This window comes from Notolepis coatsorum (assembly GCF_963971535.1).
Source record: "Notolepis coatsorum genome assembly, chromosome: 4".
Taxonomy (NCBI): Eukaryota; Metazoa; Chordata; class Actinopteri; order Aulopiformes; family Paralepididae; genus Notolepis; species Notolepis coatsorum.
This window is the reverse complement of record NC_140168.1, coordinates 14,542,339-14,560,874: the sequence shown is the minus strand read 5'-3', so window position 1 is coordinate 14,560,874 and position 18,536 is coordinate 14,542,339. Positions and strand designations below refer to the sequence as shown.

Sequence of the window (18,536 nt, the reverse complement as noted above, 5' to 3'; positions counted from 1 at the left end):
GCAGGCTGCCTGTGACCACAGAAGAAGAGCGATCTGTGCAGTGTTGCACCGTGCAGGCTGCCTGTGACCACAGAAGAAGAGCGGTGTTGCACTGTGCAGGCTGCCTGTGACCACAGAAGAGCAGCGTAGCACCGTGCAGGCTGCCTGTGACCACAGAAGAAGAGCAGCGTAGCACCGTGCAGGCTGCCTGCGACCACAGAAGAAGAGCGGTGTTGCACCGTGCAGGCTGCCTGCGACCACAGAAGAAGAGCAGCGTTGCACAGTGGACTCCTCTAGAAACCTAGAGGACGTCTCGGCAGCTTTACGAATGTCTGCCATTAGCTCAAAGCCCCAATCTGTGATTTGTGTAGAAACAGTGCCCTCTACACCCATCTGCCCCAGCTTTCATTGGTTATTGTTCACGTGGAGGGCAGGACGAGCTGCCACAATTTTAATCATTTGCACTTAAAGTATACTGCCAATAAACATCTATAAATAGGCCAATACATTCGCTGGCAGATAGGCGTCATAACACCGTGTTGACATTCTGTAGTGTTTTTTTTTTCTTTTTTTGTGGGTGTTGCAATCAAGAGATTTGGGCTTTAAGGTTGGAAAAAGGTGCTATAAATAACATTCAGCCACTAGATGTCAAACTAGAGCACCAGCGTGTTTATCCAATCAGGTGCATTCCACGTGGGGAAATGGGAAGTAGGGAGGGGATACATGCCTGCAACATGTACAGAAAAAAGTACTTTAAAGTACTTTAATTATTAATTAATAATTGTTGGGGAGAAAAGCAATACTTATTATTCCGCACCTTTATAAAAGCTCTGTGGATGTATTCCTTTTTTTTTTTTATTATTAAATGATTACTCTAAATCTAAATGTTATCTATAGCAAAAGAGAACACATGTGTGAAAAGGAATGTGAATTAAGTACCTGGATACATTTGCTGGAGGAAGCTTTGGGATTCATCAGATGTTCTCCAAAACACAACAGGCTGGTGGGAGAGGAGCTGTTCTGTCGGACCTACAAAACACACACGATCGCTATCCCGTTAAACCAACATCGACACCATTATTATTAATCACACACACACACCCTACAAACAATTGAGACAACAAAATCCCTGGGTGAAGTGTGTCTAAGTACTCACTATGGAGCCCGGGGCAGAGTGCGAGTTCTGTGGAGAGCGCAGGGCTGCTGGAAGGCCCCTCACAGGACTGGAGCCGTTCCCACTCTGGAACTACACACAACAAGCAGCCATGTTGAAGCACACACAGAGTTGGACTGATATCGTTGTGTAGAGATATCTGGCCACTCGTGATTGGATATCGGTGTGGTGGGGAGGGCAGGGCTTGACTCATCAGTCAGCTAATTGGTGAGTCAAGTGGCTGCAGATGCCCACTAACGAGGCATTGGCCACACCTGGGTCTCCACACACAGGAGGAGGCGTACCAGAGACGGTTCGGGAAAAATATGGCGCAACCCTGAGTAATTTCCCCTGTAATTAATCACGTGAGCTACACAAGGCACGGCATTGGCTGGCTTACTGCCCCAACACACACAGAACCAGCAAGAACCTCGCCAGTGTAAAGGTCCCAGGAACGGTTCCATTTTCACCCCACTGGCGCCGCTTTGAATGCGATAGCTTTTCTTATCTACCATCTTTGGGCGTACCCAGGTGTGCTCTATAGGGAGGTGTAGTGGTGGTTACGTCATTGCCGTTTTGGTGTACCTTTCTGTGCATATTCATCCGCAATCTATAGCTCAACGTGAAAACATTCGCAATTAATCATAAGATAATTACACATTTTCAACCAAAAATGCTTAAACAATAATGTTAGTGATAGAAGGGAACTCGTTTTGTGCAAAAATGGAAAGCTTTTCAATTTCCATGTGGCAGAATTGTTACAATAGCCGATAATCCATTTTCCCAATGATAAATCCCTATACGGGTGGCCATTTTGACATATCACCGCGAGGTTAATGCAGGTGTAATTAGTAACATTAATTATGCACCTGTTCCATTTGAGGTGTGTTGCACCCAGCATGCACCAGGGCCCTGGCACACCTAAGTGGAATGGGAACCATAACATGGAGGCTTTCCAGACAATTCTGTCCAGAATGAGTTCATTTGTCGAGGCTTGTAGTGACAGCGCGATGTGTGGAATATTTGAGACAGTGAATTAAAAACTGCTGATATAAACAACGTCAATAAAGAAATGACAAATATATATTAGTGTTTAGGTCTGTAATATAATTACTAGGGCTGTCAAAATTAATGCTTTAACTTGAGATTAATTTAAATAATTTAAAGCATTAAGTAAGGGATAATGTATAGCTACGAGGTCATTGTCGCAAAATAATTGACCGACACGTAGTTTAAAATACAGAGCCGCTTCGGCGAGGTGTTTTAAACGTCAGTGAAGGTCAATTATTTTGCGACAATGACCGAGTAAAGCTATACATTATCCCGCTTATTACATGGCTAACTTACTAACAATATACCTAATTCATTTGACAAATCGCAGTTGTTCTGTGGCTCTGTCAGCCCAAATAAAGTGATTATTATTATCGCGGGCAGCTGTTCTGGCTCCGCTGACACTCCGCTGTCAGTGCAGCGCTATACATTATCCCGCTTATTACATGGCTAACTTACTAACAATATACCTAATTCATTTGACAAATCGCAGTTGTTCTGTGGCTCTGTCAGCCCAAATAAAGTGATTATTATTATCGCGGGCAGCTGTTCTGGCTCCGCTGACACTCCGCTGTCAGTGCGCGGCAGGTGTGTCTGATTTGCTGCACTGATGTGGGCTTGATTGCCAACAGCTGCGCACTGCGGTCATTATTGAAAAAACAGCAGTCATTATTGAAAAATAATGACCGCTGTCGGGGGGCTGTTGACCAATCACAAGCAAGCATTTCGGCGAATGTGAAAACGCCATGTAATAAAATAAATTAATCTATGGAGTTAAAAATCTTCAACGTTCTAGTATATTCGCCGTGGATATAAGAAAGAGGTCTAGCTGAGTCAATGTTGATGGTTTTGTTGAACATTTGTATTTCACAGGAGAGAAACTGTATTCAAAGAAAGCTATTAAAATAGTCTTTGAATCTAAATATACTTTCTTTGTGTTGATTTTACATTAATTCCATGATTTTACTCAAGTAAATATCTGTTACAAGCTTCGGTCTTAAGTAGAAAAATGCTATTTTTAATCTAGATTAATTACAGAAAATTGTGAGATTAATTAGTTAATTTTTATCTATTGACAGCACTAATAGTTACGTAATGTAAAATTAGCCCAGAATTTAGTTGATGATATTATTATAATGCACCGAATGTCTCAACAATCAATCCAATCTCCCATCTTACTATGACCCATGAATGGGTTTTGATTCCTCATAATCTTAACCTGCACGCCGAGATCGGAAACCCAGAGCAATCGTAGAGCCGGAACGAGGCTTCGACGCCCTCGATGACGTGATCACGTTAACCCTTTCACTACCACACTACCAAAGGGTTAACCCTTTCACTGCGACAATACAGACGGTTGACCCTTTCACTACCACACTACAGAAGGTTAACCCTTTCACAACCACACTACAGAAGGTTAACCTTTCACTACGACACTACAGAAGGTTAACCCTTTCACTACCACACTACAGACGGTTAACCTTTCACTACCACTACAGAAGGTTAACCCTTTCACAACCACACTACAGAAGGTTAACCCTTTCACTACCACACTACAGACGGTTAACCTTTCACTACCACACTACAGACGGTCTCCGTTTCGGCACCTCGCTTCTCTCTGTGTTGGTGCTCGTTTTGAGTTGTTTTTGAGTTAATAAAAGACCATCTGGTCGTTGAAAAGCCTTCCAGTCTCGCCTCTTGGCTGAACTCCACCACCGCTTACTATATTCACGCGGCAGCCATTTCCTATTTCCAGTCCTTTCCACCCTGTTCTCCCACACTGAGCATTATGCAAGAGCAAGATGGCCGCCGTGTGAATATGGCCAATGCCTGTCGATGTAATCTGAAAGGCCACGCAGCCTTTCTCAGTCTGACCTTTTCTTTGCATTCAAAGTAGACGGCAGACTTGAGTGCACTTGTATTTTGAATTTCATTTCATTTTCATATATTATATAATATATATTAGGGATGTTCGATATTGGCTTTTTTACCGATAACGATATACCAATATTGTCCAAATCTTAATTTCCCGATACCGATATATGCAGGGTTTCCCCCCCCCAAAAAACGGAATCATTTCAGGTAATTAACATTACATATCTCTTGTCGTGGAATTAACACAACATTATGCATACTTTTGACAATAAAATAAATCAGAATGTGTTCTTACTTGCTTGCCTGGGTAAATAAAGGTTAAATAAAAAAAATATATAATTTTTAATTTTTTTTTTAAACCGATACCGATCATTTCCGATATCACATTTTAATGCCAATATCGGCCGATAATATCGGACATCCCTAATATATATATATATATATATATATTGTAAATAAATAAATTAAGAAACATTGAACATAAACATGTTCAAATGTAAATCTTATGTTTAAAATCGGTCTTATACATAAAATCGTATATATATATTATGGGCAGCTTCAGCCTTTAAAACCTAAAACCCATCTCTGTTGAACCCTACTTCGCGCGACGGCTGGCTAGGTGTGGCTAGGTGTTACACAACCGTTGCCAGGGAAACTCACATCAAAGTAGTCGCTGATCTTGGGCCCCCGCGTCGAGGTCTTCCCTGTGTGGTGGAGAGGAGACGGCAGTCAGGGGTGTGATCACCAGAACACAAGAAGGCATCAGACAACAACAGGGGGGTACAGAAATGATTCTACAACTCTGTACATACATCTGATAGCGCACTATACTCAGTAGTACTCATTTATATATTTTATACCCAGTTTAATATCCTGTACATTGTATATTACTATTGCACTTTACTGTTACATTTGTTACTGTACTTGTGCTGTATGATGACAATAATTTTTTTTAAATCGTATCTAATCTAATGCGAGGGCTCATCGAAACCCGAGATCCTGGAAAAAACAAACCCAACTTTTAAAAAGTAACAATCCCTAAAAGTGTAATAATTCTCGCTGATGTTGTCGTGTAAGGCTGTCACTCCTACAGTACCTTGGCTGCTCTCTGATTGGGTCATTCCCACAGTACCTTGGCTGCTCTCTGATTGGGTGTCTGCTTTCCTCTTCCTTCCCCTGGAGGATTCCGAGTGCTTCTTCTCCGGGGTCTATCGAAAGACGGGAAATAAAGGGTTAAACAAAAATAAAAGATCACGGTAAACAATAAAGCCTTTTGTCTCCATCTGGTTGTACAGCAGGATTTGACAGGACAGGACAGCAGGAAGGAAGGAAGGAAGGGTTACATACAGAGTTGGCAGGGGGAACTTCCACACTTCCTATCAGTATTGACCCATCTCAAACACCACCAGCCCTCTTTTCTTGACCCTCCAATCACACAACTGTTGCTTCCCTGGGACAAGGTTTCAGGAAGTTTCAAGTCAAGAAAAGAGGGCAGGGTTTTGAGAAAGGTCAATCCTTAAGAGGGAGAGAAGGGATAATGGCGACTACACACAACACAACTTTAATATTCGTCAGAGTGCTGTAGTGTTCACACAACAGCTGTAGTGTTCACACAACACAACTTTAACATTCGTCAGAGTGCTGTAGTGTTCACATAACAATTTTAATATTCGTCAGAGTGCTGTAGTGTTCACATAACAATTTTAATATTCGTCAGAGCGCTGTATAGTTCACATAAGTGTTCACACAACACAACTTTCGGTCTTCGGTAATCTGGGATCTTGAAATCAACAGATCGGTGACAGGCGGTTACACATTACAAGACCTTTCACCAGGAGGAGAGTCTGATGTGGTTTTGGTCGTGGTCGAGGAATGTGTTTGTCAGAGGAAGACACTGGAGAAAGCACAAGGCGAGGTTTTAGTTGTTTCTTTTTTCTCTGAGAGAATGGGCCGTCATTCTTTCCTGCTCTCATTTTTCCCATGCCACACCCACTGCCTGCTCTCTGCATCAGATACCATTCTCTCTCTCTCTCTGCTTGTTATTCTCCTTTATATTCTCATTGTGGATATTCAGAATATTAAACGTATACAGTGTTGAAGTGTGTAAAATCATTACAATCATAATGACAAGCTAGTGGAGAACAAAGCCAACTTGCTCCACTTACGGACCACTAGCCTACAGCTTAAAACTTACGGACCACTAGCCTATAGCTTAAAATGTACGGACCACTAGCCTACAGCTTAAAACTTACGGACCACTAGCCTACAGCTTAAAACTTACAGACCACTAGCCTAGCTTAAAACGTACAGACCACTAGCCTAGTTTAAAATTTACGGACCACTAGCCTAGCTTAAAACGTATGGACCACTAGCCTATTACAGTAGCTTAAAATGTACGGACCACTAGCATATCTTAAAACGTATGGACCACTAGCCTATACAGTAGCTTAAAATGTACGGACCACTAGCCTACAGCTTAAAAATTTACGGAACACTAGCCTACAGCTTAGAATTTACGGACCACTAGCCTAGCATAAAATGTACGGACCACTAGCTTAAAACTCCGGGAGAGGTGTTCTTGGCCAACAGCCAGGCTAGCTTTCTACTGAACGCACAGAGGAAATTGGTATCTAATCTATTGGTATCTTCTTGTCCGACTCTGGAGAAGACGGTAAGCGCATATTCCCAAAATGCCCCTAAAATCCTCAACGAATGAATGACAACTAATAGCTCATCGGATAATTAGCCTGGTTGCGATCGGCGAGGCCTGTCGGGTCGCATCTGAACAATTCACACGAGGCGATCGAGCGGCAACGTGCACACGCCAAGGATTGCCTCTGATCTGGGCCCTTTTTGTGGGCGATCTCCAAAAACTGTCGGCGAGTGGAAAATCAGGGCTGTAATCAATGTCATGTAGTCTGAATTTGAGTTTAAGAGGGGGGGGGGGGGGGGGTAGGAGTGCGAGAGGGGATACTGAGAGACGAGAGGGGGTGTGTCACATGAGGAGAAAATGAGACAATCATCATTAGTCTCTTGATAAGCCTGTTCCCGCCGCTGGAATTCATGGCCCCAACTCCTCCCCCGGCAGAAATATTCCACAATCAAGCATTTAGATCCATCTACAAAAATGTTACTTCCTTCCCGTTTGTTTGTTTGTTTTTCCTCTCTCATTTTAACATTTAGTCATTTCGCTGACGCTTTTATTCCAAAGCCACTTACTCGAGTTTACAACAAGTCAGTAGGAAGGGTACGGAGGGACTGGCGGCTAAGGGTAAAAGTGGTATTTTTCGTCTAGCGGTGTCAAACTTGAGTGCTACACTCTTTGAGTGCATAGTAGTATAGAGACATATTAGCATAGTAGCTAGTATTATAGGCATAATAGGGAGGTGTAGTGGTTCCGTCATTGCCGTTTTTCGTGTTCCACCCGCTGTCCAACGCAATGTATTTCCCCATTGCCCATTTCTAAATCGTCTCGTTTAAAACAAATAAAGCATTAACATTTGCATGGTGTACCTTTCTGTGCGTATTCATCCACAATCTATAGCTCATCATGAAAATAATATTAGCAATTAATCATAAAGAAAAATCGCCGAATTTTATTTCAACCAAAAATGCTTAAACAATAATGTCAGTGATGGAAGGGAACTCATTTTGTGCAAAAATGGAAAGCTTTTCAATTTCCATGCGGCAGAATTGTTACAATAGCCGATAATCCATTTTCCCCAATGATAAATCCCTATAAGGGTGGACCTCGCGGGCGGTCCAAAGCGACGTCAGACTACACCTCCCTATAGCAAAGTAGATAGTAGATAGGAGGGACCCATATATCCCTCGCTGCGCGGTATGCCAGGTCAAGAACCTTGAAGCGGATCCGCGTGGCGATGGGAAGCCAGTGCAGCTCTCTGAGAAGTGGGGTGACGTGGGCTGACTTTGGTAGGTTGGAGATCCGCTCTCAGCTTAAAGAAGTTCTAAAGAGTGTGTGTGTGTGTGTGTCTGTCAGCTAACACAGGGGGAATTGCAATATTGAATCATATTTTCATTCTTTCGGTGATAACATTTTAAAACAATGAAAGCCCTGGGGGATGGAGGGAGGGAGGGAGGGAGGGGGGGTGATATTTCTAATCTCTATGGGAACTTGTAGTCACTTCTTGACAATGTAACATGGCTCCAAAAGGAGATCTGTATAACCTGACCACCAGATTACATTACATCAACCGTGTGTGCGCGTGTGTGTGTGTGTGTGTTCATGTGTGTGCGTGTGTGTCCCAGTGTGTGTGTATGCACGTGCACACGAGTGCGTCTCTTACCTCGGACTCCTTGTCGCTGGATGAGCCCAAGCTGCCATAGCTGTGGTTGGAGCACTCATTGGCCAGACCCTAAAACACACGTAGAACACAAACACACACAGTAAACACACGGAGCACTCGTTGGCCAGACCCTAAAACACACGTAGAACACAAACACACAGTAAACACACGGAGCACTCGTTGGCCAGACCCTAAAACACACGTAGAACACAAACACACACAGTAAACAACACGGGGCGACAGCTCAGAATCACACACAAGCGCACACACGGTCGTACAGTGACCTCGTGAAATGGCAACAACACTGATGGAAGGCCCAGTGGCAGGCCTCGAGAGTGCATGGGCCCCATGGGAATCCAGGCCTGAGGGGTGGAGGTGTGTGTGTGTGCGTGTGTGTGTGCAAAAAGTAAATAAGAACATGAAAATTAAATAAATTATAACACACATTTTCAGGTTCGATACAAATTTAGATTTTGAAGTCACTATTTTATTAGATTTTCCATTCTTTATGCGTTAAAATGTATTCATAGTACTACAGAGCTCAAATTATAGATATTATATATATATATATATATATATATATATATATATATAGATCCATATAAACTACAAAGCCTGGCTCATAAATTATTTTTATTTCAAAGTCATACTGCAACTGTTCAAGCAGTAGCCATCCCATAACACCAGTTAAACAGAGAAGAGAACGAGAGGCAGAGTGAAGAGAATGAGAGAAGTGTCATTTTAAATTTCAAAGCACTGTTTTCAATGATATTGTTACCCCCTTGAAAATAATTAGTAACACATGATTCCTATTTAAATACAGTCATATCTACAGGATTCCTATTTAAATACAGTCATATCTACAGGATTCCTATTTAAATACAATCATATCTACAGGATTCCCATTTACATACAGACATACTACATGATTCCTATTTATATACAGTCATATCTACAGGATTCCTATTTAAATACAGTTATATTTACAGGATTCCTATTTAAATACAATCATATCTACAGGATTCCTATTTACATACAGACATACTACAGGATTCCTTTTTAAATACAGTCATATCTACAGGGGTCAAACGGAGATGTATGTGTACCGTGTATGACGCACTTCAAAAACAACAGGTGCAGTTGTCCGTGTGCGTCTCTGTGTGTGTGTGCATGTGCGTGCGTGCGTCTGTTACCTTAGCACCTCCGCTGGCACTCCCAGTGCTCCCTAGTGTATTTCCACTGACACCTCCCATGAAGCGGGCCTCCAGCAGCTCTTGCCGCCTGGGGTCCAGGCTGTGCAGCTCCTCCATGGGGCCTGCAGCACCAACACAGCAACACAGACAGACAGACACCATGTCAACCACTGGGAAGGAACCGCAATGAGGAGACCGAGCGAGGAGGTCCATATGAACCATAATAATAACCCGTTCACTACCACACTACCAAAGGGTTAACCCGGCTTTCACTGCGACGATACAGAAGGTTAAACCTTTCACAACCACACTACAGAAGGTTAACCCTTTCACAACCACACTACAGGAGGTTAACCCTTTCACTACCACACTAACCGTCTGTAGTGTGTGGTAGTGGAAGGGTTCACCTTCTGTAGTGTGGTAGTGAAAGGGTTAAAGTACGATATCAATTGCGTGTGGTACGGTACAAAACTGATCAGGGACGGTCCTGGGACCGGGTAGGTGAAACGAGACTGAATTCATGTGTAGTTCAACCACAGTTTTCAGTTCAGGACGAATACAAACTGTGGTTTGGGAGACGGTTTACTTTAGTTTTTTTTCCCCCCATGTACACGCCCTGCTGGGATGTCAGATGTGCTCTTCCTGAGTTATACCCAAGTAATGAGACCTCCGCCATCTCTCTTCATGGGGAGTCAGTCAGAGAGATGGATTAACCCTTTCACTACCTCACTACAGACGGTTACCGTCTGTAGTGTGATAGTGAAAGGTTACCCCTCTGTAGTGTGGTAGTGAAAGGGTTAACCTTCTGTATTGTCGCAGTGAAAGGGTTAACCATCTGGTAGTGTGGAAGTGAAAGGGTTAATGATGGATAAACAAGGCTGTCCTCCACTAAAGACATTCTTAGGTCATCAATTTGTTTGACAAATCTGTCAACTTTTAGTTTCCCCTGTGTGCAATAATGCAAAAGCACCCAATTATATCTCATACTTAACAGAGATGTTCTTAAAAATAAAACGACACACACAAGTCTTGTCGACAAAGACCAAACCAACCAATTAATGGCTTCATCAACAATGAGGGGTCAGCTCTGGAGGTAAATGCCCTGTGTGACAGATGAGCATCCAGGAAACAGCTCTGGACTGGGGGTTAGGGCTGTGTGTGACAGATGAGCATCCAGGAAAAAGCTCTGGACTGGGGGTTAGGGCTGTGTGACAGATGAACATCCTCCAGGAAACAGCTCTGGACTGGGGGTAAAGACTGTGACAGATGAGCATCCTCCAGGAAACAGCTCTGGACTGGGGGTTAGGGCTGTGTGACAGATGAACATCCTCCAGGAAACGGCTCTGGACTGGGGGTAAAGGCCCTGTGCGACAGAGGAGCATCCAGGAACCAGCTCTGGACTGGAGGTAAAGGCCCTGTGCGACAGATGAGCATCCAGGAACCAGCTGTGGACTGGGGGATTAAGGCCCCTGTGCGACAGACAGTCCAGGGGGGTCCAGTGTAATTGTACATCACGGCTCCATCCTCACACTGCTGGAAACAGGAGATGGGCTCCTGCTCTGAGCTGTTCACAGCTTGCAGGAGAGGCTAGTTAGAGCGAATGGGAAATCGAATCCGCCAGACTCACAGCGGATTCGTTTAAAAAATAAAGGATTTTCATCTGTGCTACACAGTGCCCAGTATCTGGGGAAGGGGAACTTCAGTTGCACCGACTGCTTTGATGAATCAGAAACACATTGTGCATGGAGTGACTCAGACACACAAGGCAGGCTGTACAAGGGATGGAGAGAATGACTAGGCTAGACCTACCACTGTATTTCCTCTACCTTTGCACCACCCCAAAGCTTATCAATTCCTTTTATCATCAATGCCCAACAACAGTAATTGATTTTAAGTAAGTTTTTTTCTAAAGTAGTATAGTTAAATGCTGCTCTACTGTTAGCACTGTGTTAACCATCAAGATGGACCTTTTATTGGATTTAACCATAATGACCATGAGATCGACCACTTTATCCAACAAGGAAGCTGGACTTATCCAACAAGGAACACGCCAACATTATGGGAAATGCTCTTACCGTGTTCTCCAGAGTCAGACAAGAAGATGGATACAAATGTCCTCTCTGTGCATTCAGTAGAAAGCTATCCGACTGCAAGCTAGCCTAGCTTTGCACAAATTAATGGAAGTGGATACAGACCACTAGCCTAGCTGTTGGTCAAAAACACCTCTCTCAGAGTTTTAAGCTAGGCCAGTGGTCCGTATCCCCTTCCATTCTTTTGTGCAAAGCTAGGCTAGCTTGCAGCCGGATAGCTTTCTACTGAACGCACAGAGAGGATATTTCATATCCATCTTCTTGTCCGACTCTGGAGAAGACGGTACACGCATTTCCAATAATGTTGGTGTATTCCTTTAATGACGAGCGCTGGTAGGCTAATTTTTTTTGTTTACCGTTATATGGCTCCGTATTTGGCCACACGAGCCAGAAAATAAAATACTGACCGACTTAATTTAGCCTTATACCAGGCTAATGGAAGCTAATGGCTCTTTGCTTGCTGTGTGATGTTGTTTCTGGTAAGACTAAGTTGGTCTGATGTTCACATTCAGCAACCTGGCGGTGTGCGTAGTCCCAGCAACCTGGCTGTGTGTGTGTGTGTGTCTGTGTCTAGTGGTCCCAGCAACCTGACTGTGTGTGTGTGTCTGTGTCTAGTGGTCCCAGCAACCTGGATGTGTGTGTGTGTCTGTGTGTAGTCCCAGCAACCTGGATGGGTGTGTGTGTGTCTGTGTGTAGTCCCAGCAGCCTGGTTGGGATGTGCTGTTGAAACCTGTAATGTTAGAATCTTCTCATTTGTTCTCGTTTGGGGATAGCGTTATATTTATGGTGGTTAGGTAGCCTCGTCCAGCCCAGCCCCCCCCCCCCCCAAAGCAGTCAACCTAGGGGGGGGGAACACTGTACCAGAGACCGGTAGTTCTATGGCAGCTAGTTTCCACTAACGGAACCATAGCTCCCCAGTCAATATTGTTACAATGTTTGTGCTTCCTTGTCAGATGTTTCCTGGCTGTCATCTTTACATAGCCCCTGTCCTCTGGCTCTGACACACAGGCTAACCCTACAAGGCGTAATGACCAATATGCAAAGCCAGATGCTGTGAGCCAATAGCGTCACACAAACCAACCTATATACGAGGTTATCTGAGGACAAGAAGATGACAGAATGAGGGTAAAATGGTCTGCCAGAGGCCCTTATGTTCTGGCCTTTCAGGACTATCCCCATTTTAGTGGTATTTTCAGTTATATCAGACACAATAGCTAGGCTATATTAACAAACCACCACACAGTCAGTCATCTTATTCAGATCTCATCTCTTACCAAGCAGCTTTTTACCAAGCTATTACTATATAACATCTGTTATTTTTTCACCATGACATAACTGGTGTGACATATACATATAGATGAATCTGAATTAGTATGATTACTATTAGATCGTTTCATGATCTTCCATTTATGATCAACATCTAGGTTAATAATGAAAACATGTGGACTACTACAACCAAATAGAAAACCGTGGGAGGAAAACAAACAAACAAACATAATAATAAATGGATCCCAAACTACAATTCAGGGCCTTGCCTGCTCTCAAGTTCAAAGCAGCAAGAGGGACATGGACATTGCAATGCATCCATCATGATGTAGCAGTACTGTGTCTATCTGTATGTCGTGTATGTCATATGATGAATTGAAAATGGGGGGGACCCTGATGTAAACAAGACGAAAGTCTTTCTCTGGTCTGCATCCACTTAATAACAATTGTATGTATTGAGCCGTACTGTTACTGTACCCATTCTGCAATCTGTTAATAAAGTTTTCAATCAATCAATCGATCACATTGTCTCGATATATCCAATCGATCGGACGTTTGACAGGAGAAGATCGATGCAACTGTAACAAACTGTTAGTTACACAGAATCACAATAAGTCTTGGCTTTTTTCGTTTCTATCCCCGACAAAGCAAATACTCATGTGATCCGTTAGTATGTTTGTTGTCTACCTAAAACCTACCTACACAAATCCGACGTCAAAGAAGCTACAACCAAAGTGGAACAAATAGATGACAAGCTAGCTCTTGCCTTTGTGCAAACCAGTGCAAAAACATGATGATAGCTCGCTGCTACTGTAACTACAGACCGGCCATCAACTGTTCAACTGACAGCTGACGTTTGGCTTCCAAAATTCACGGCATCATCACCAAGTGAACTTGACAACCATTTTTTTTTACTTGGAACTAACGTTAGTAGCTCGACATGGTGGCCGCAATTATTATCCCACCACCCCGTCTCTCTCTCTCTCTCTCGCTACAGAAAAGATGTCGGGGGTCGTGGCGTTTTGTAAAAGCTAGAGATACCTTCCTTGGTCTTCGCGGTCGGCGTTATGTGTTGTTGAGAAATCGTTGGGGACGAGGAGAGCCGCTGCTGCTGCGACCAAGATGGCGTCGCCTCCAAACTTCCACCACCACCACTTCCACTGTTACTACTTTGGACACTCATGAAGCCACTTCTTTACTCAGGGGTTAGCTAGCCAGCGGCACACGACGTCGACGACACCGCCGCCATCCCAAATTCCATTAAACTTGCGTCCATCGTTCTCTGACACACCTGCTAGTACCGGGGGCTACTACTACACGACGGTCGGTTTTTAGTTAACAGTTTGCATTTTTTCGGGGCCGCACACTTCACGGCTCGCGCCTCTGTCTGTCAGCAGCCGCGCGGGCAGACCACCGCCTTCTTCATGTGTGAGAGAGCAGCAGAATGTAACCTTTGCATGATGACCGCGCGGCTGCCTGCTGCCTGCCTGCCTGTCACAGCATCCAGCTCGAGCTCGCGAGCGGGGCTTTGATTCTGGAAGAGAGGCTACTATCGCGAGGCTGGCTGGCTGGCTGGCTGGCGCGCGGCTGGTCACCGTCCTAGAGCTAACAACACCACCAGCAACCAGGGATGTTATTATTGTGACACCGACACCACAGTAGTAGCTGGCTGATCTATATAGGATAAAAAAAAATTCACTAGTCCAAAAAATCTGAATTATGTTTCATTTGGAGGGAGGCAAAATTCGATATTGACCTGAGAACAGTTTTTTTGTGTGTGTGTGTGTGGGAATTTGTGTGTGTGTGTGTGTTGTGTGTGTGTGTGTGTGTGTGTGTGAGAACGTGTGTGTGAATGTAAATGTATTTGTGCGTGTGTGTGTCTTCGTGTGTGTCTTCGTGTGTGTGCATGTGTGTGTGTGTGTGTGCGCGCGTGTGTGAAAACAATACACCAGACACCCCGAAAAAAATGGCCGAAAGTTCTTGTCTACTCAGCTGTGTGAAATCGGACAAATAATTGTAATGTTATACACGAATACATGCCATAATAATCTATATAATAATAAACGTTATAGTTCATGCGGATATTTTAACACACATTATTATTAATATTATGAAGTCATTAAAAACTGTCCATATATCGAATTGAACTAAAACTCAACACAGTTACCATTACGGTGTGTGTGTGTGTGTGTGTGTGTGTGTGTGTGTGTGTGTGTGTGTGTGTGTGTGTGTGTGCGTGTGTGTGTGTGTCTGTCTGTTTGTCTGTGCTCGTGTGCTTGGTTTGAGTGCGTATGTGCGTGAGAGCGCGTGGTGGGGCTATCGTCTCGATATCCTACAGTTACTGTAGAGACTACAGACAAGTTGCTCGGAGGGGGCAGGGAGCAGGTGGGAAGATATTGATGTGACTTGGCCTACAAGGTCTTTTGTTCCAAATTTGGTGCAGTGCATCAAAAGCCTTTGCATCCTCCTATACCACACGCACGCACGCACGCATGCACACACGCACATATATACACACACATACACACACACAAACACAGGGGGAAAGAGAGAGAAATAGTTGAATATGTCCGATGATGCAGGCCCATTTTAGTTTAATGCTACCAGTAACCATAAATTCAAAATTTTAGACACATCACTCACTCACTCACTCACTCACTCACTCACTCACTCACTCACTCACTCACTCACTCACTCACTCACTCACTCACTCACCCACTCACTCACTCACTCACTCACTCACTCACTCACTCACTCACTCACTCACTCACTCACTCACTCACTCACTCACTCACTCACCTTAGGCATACTTCTTGTTCATTTCACATTTATATTAAAAACTCATTTCTAAATGAATTGCCATAATCACTATATGTGTGTGTATGATTGATTGATTGATTGATTGAAAATGTTATTAACAGATTGCAGAATGGATACCATACAGTACAGCTCAATACACACAATTGTTAAGGGGATGCAGACCAGAGAAATACTTTCGTCTTGTTTACATCAGGGTCCCCCATGTATGTGTGTTTGTATGTATTTGCATCATGCATGTCGTTGTTTGTCAACCCCTTGTTCAGTTGCAGCCAGATTGCATCAGGGTAAAGATTGAGGCACAAACAATCATATTGCACCTCATATGCACCTGCCCATGGTAACCTGATTTTTTGGTCACACGGTTTCCATGGTAACAGAGCAATAGTCTTGACAGGCAATGAGGATGGTTGTATAAGCAGTCTCTACTCTACAGTTCTGCACGAACGTACACACACATGCACACACACACACAATATATATATTTATGATATCATTTCAGATATGAAATTGGAGTTCCGTTATAAGGAGAGTAACTGACTGCTGCAACCAGGGCATTCCAGGAACATCAAAGGTCCCATAGGAGCCTAGGACAGTTGGTTGCCATTTTGAAAACCAACTAGGAACGTTCTTTCTTTGACAGATGGTCAGGAGCTCATGTGTTTACATTTTAATTCCCCTCCCAACTAGATGATTCAAATCTCCACTTATCAAACAGGTGTTTATTTTGCCATGCCATTGTGTTTTGTGAATGTAGGCTATAGTAGCATATATGAAAACATTGAATTGTGAAATATGGTCCTGCCCTGGGATAATTACAAGGTTATTATCCCCTTTCACTGCCGTAGTACCAAACGGTTAACCCTTTCACTGTGACAATACACAAAAGGTTAACCCTTTCACTGCCACATGACAGCAGGTTAACCGTCGGTAGTGTGATAGTAAAGGGTTAACCTTCTGTAGTGTGGCAGTGAAAGGGTTAAGAACCTTTACTAGTAGACCACTAGGTTTTCATTAAAGTCAAAGTGAATAGGCTAAATAACAGCAGTTAAAGGTGGACTAGTAGACATATCAGTTTGGGGAGAGAAACATGTTGATATGCATCTAGAAAATCCTTCATGAAATTCATTATTATTATTATTATTATTATTATTATTATTATTATTATTATTATTACTACTTCAACTACTACTGCTTGGCAGAGGAATACAACTGCGAAGCAGTATTTCTGTTTTGTTTTTTACCAACATGGGGAAAATTACTTAGTTAACACATTCTGCGCCATGCAGTATGCCCATCGTATACCACTCTCTGCCACCGCTGTATTATTATTATTATTATTATTATTATTATTATTATTATTTTACAATGGGAATCATTTATTTGTGTTCATGTCAGATTTAGATTTGCATTACACATTTTTTTCCCAATGTATATCAGTGATGTGTGTTGAAAAATAATAATTGTCCGAATATTATTTTGATAAATTGCATGAGTTATATAAAATTTTAATTAGATTAGATTCACATTTATTGTCATTATACAGCACAAGTAAAGTACAACAAAAAGAGGTTTGGCATCCAACCAGAGTGCAAATAACAGTAAAGAGCAATAGTAAAATAGTAAATGTACAGGAGATTAAACTGGGTATAAGATATTTAATGAGTACTACTGAGTATAGTGTGTTACGATAGCAGGTAGGTGGGAGTTCCAATGGTAGAGGAAAAAGAGATGGAGAAGTGTTTGCTCTTCAAAACAAAGTGTGTCCTCTTTATTATGAGAACACATGAGCAGTAGTAGGATATGAAGGACGCCTAGCGTCAACACAGTGACAGCTTCCAGATGTGACAGACAATCAGTGCGAGACAGCAAATCAGAAGTGACATACAGGGGCGGCTAGGTGGTGTAGTGGGCAAGGCGCTCGCCACCAATGCAGGAGAAGCTGGGTTCGAGCACAGCTCTCCACATTGCTATCAGCTTGGCTGGTCGTTCATACTAACACAATTGGCAGTGTTAGGGGTGAGAAAGCTGATGGGTGGGTCCTGGTCGTTGTAAACAGCGACTCCTACAGTTCGGTCGGGGCGCCTGCTCAGCGAGGATAGGATCTAAGGGGGGTAGTGTGGTCCTTCCACATGTTACACCCTCTCAGTGAAAGTCCGCGCTGCCAGGTGAAAAGAAGCGGTTGATTGGCTACACGTGTGTCGGAGGAAGCACGTGATAGCCTCCACTCTCCCAGACCGACTGTGGGGGGTAGGTGCGCAGCGACCAGGAAGGGGATTGGGAATTGGCATAACGACTAACATTGGGATGGAAGAAAAACGGAGGAAAAAGGAGGGAGAAAAAGATAAAAAAAAAAAAGGTGACATACAATTAGTGCCAACCCAACAACAATGTGAAGTACTCCAGACAGACAGTAGGATACCATCCTAAAGTAGGACAGAACCCTGAACGTTACAGTACCTCCCCCCGACGAACGGCACCTGACATTCACCTAGGGGCCTCGGGATGCAGCCGCTGGAAATCATCAATCAGGCTGGGATCTAAGATATCCCTTTGAGGCACCCAAGAACGCTCTTCTACCCCGTACCCCTCCCAATCCACCAATAACTGAAACCCCCTACCCCTCCGCCTACAACTCAGGATCCTCCGCACCGTATAGACAGGCTGATCATCAATAATGCGGGCGGAGGGACCGCAGGAAGTGGCGGGGACAAGGGCGATGAGAGGAATGGTTTCAACAGGGACACATGAAACGTGGGATGAACCCTCATAGAGGCCGGAAAGCGTAGCCTGTAAGCCATAGGAT

General features: G+C 43.6%; 1 protein-coding gene across 2 annotated transcripts in view; it reads right to left on the bottom strand.

The window, feature by feature from the left end:
* The window catches only part of LOC311227017 (serine/threonine-protein kinase tousled-like 1-B), a 54,150-nt gene extending 39,738 nt beyond the window's left edge, over nucleotides 1-14,412 (bottom strand). The window contains exons 1-7 of one of the 2 annotated variants that reach the window (XM_084312516.1): nucleotides 13,955-14,412; nucleotides 9,558-9,679; nucleotides 8,365-8,433; nucleotides 5,154-5,265; nucleotides 4,718-4,761; nucleotides 1,136-1,225; nucleotides 919-1,008 (exon numbers count right to left, since the gene is read on the bottom strand). In XM_084312516.1, coding sequence (XP_084168642.1) covers nucleotides 919-1,008; nucleotides 1,136-1,225; nucleotides 4,718-4,761; nucleotides 5,154-5,265; nucleotides 8,365-8,433; nucleotides 9,558-9,679; nucleotides 13,955-14,096 — 669 coding nt within the window. In that variant the 5' untranslated portion in view covers nucleotides 14,097-14,412. The remainder of the gene's footprint in view (nucleotides 1-918; nucleotides 1,009-1,135; nucleotides 1,226-4,717; nucleotides 4,762-5,153; nucleotides 5,266-8,364; nucleotides 8,434-9,557; nucleotides 9,680-13,954) is intronic. The other variant, XM_084312517.1, reaches the window with a different exon arrangement.
* Between the last annotated feature and the right edge of the window lie 4,124 nt (nucleotides 14,413-18,536).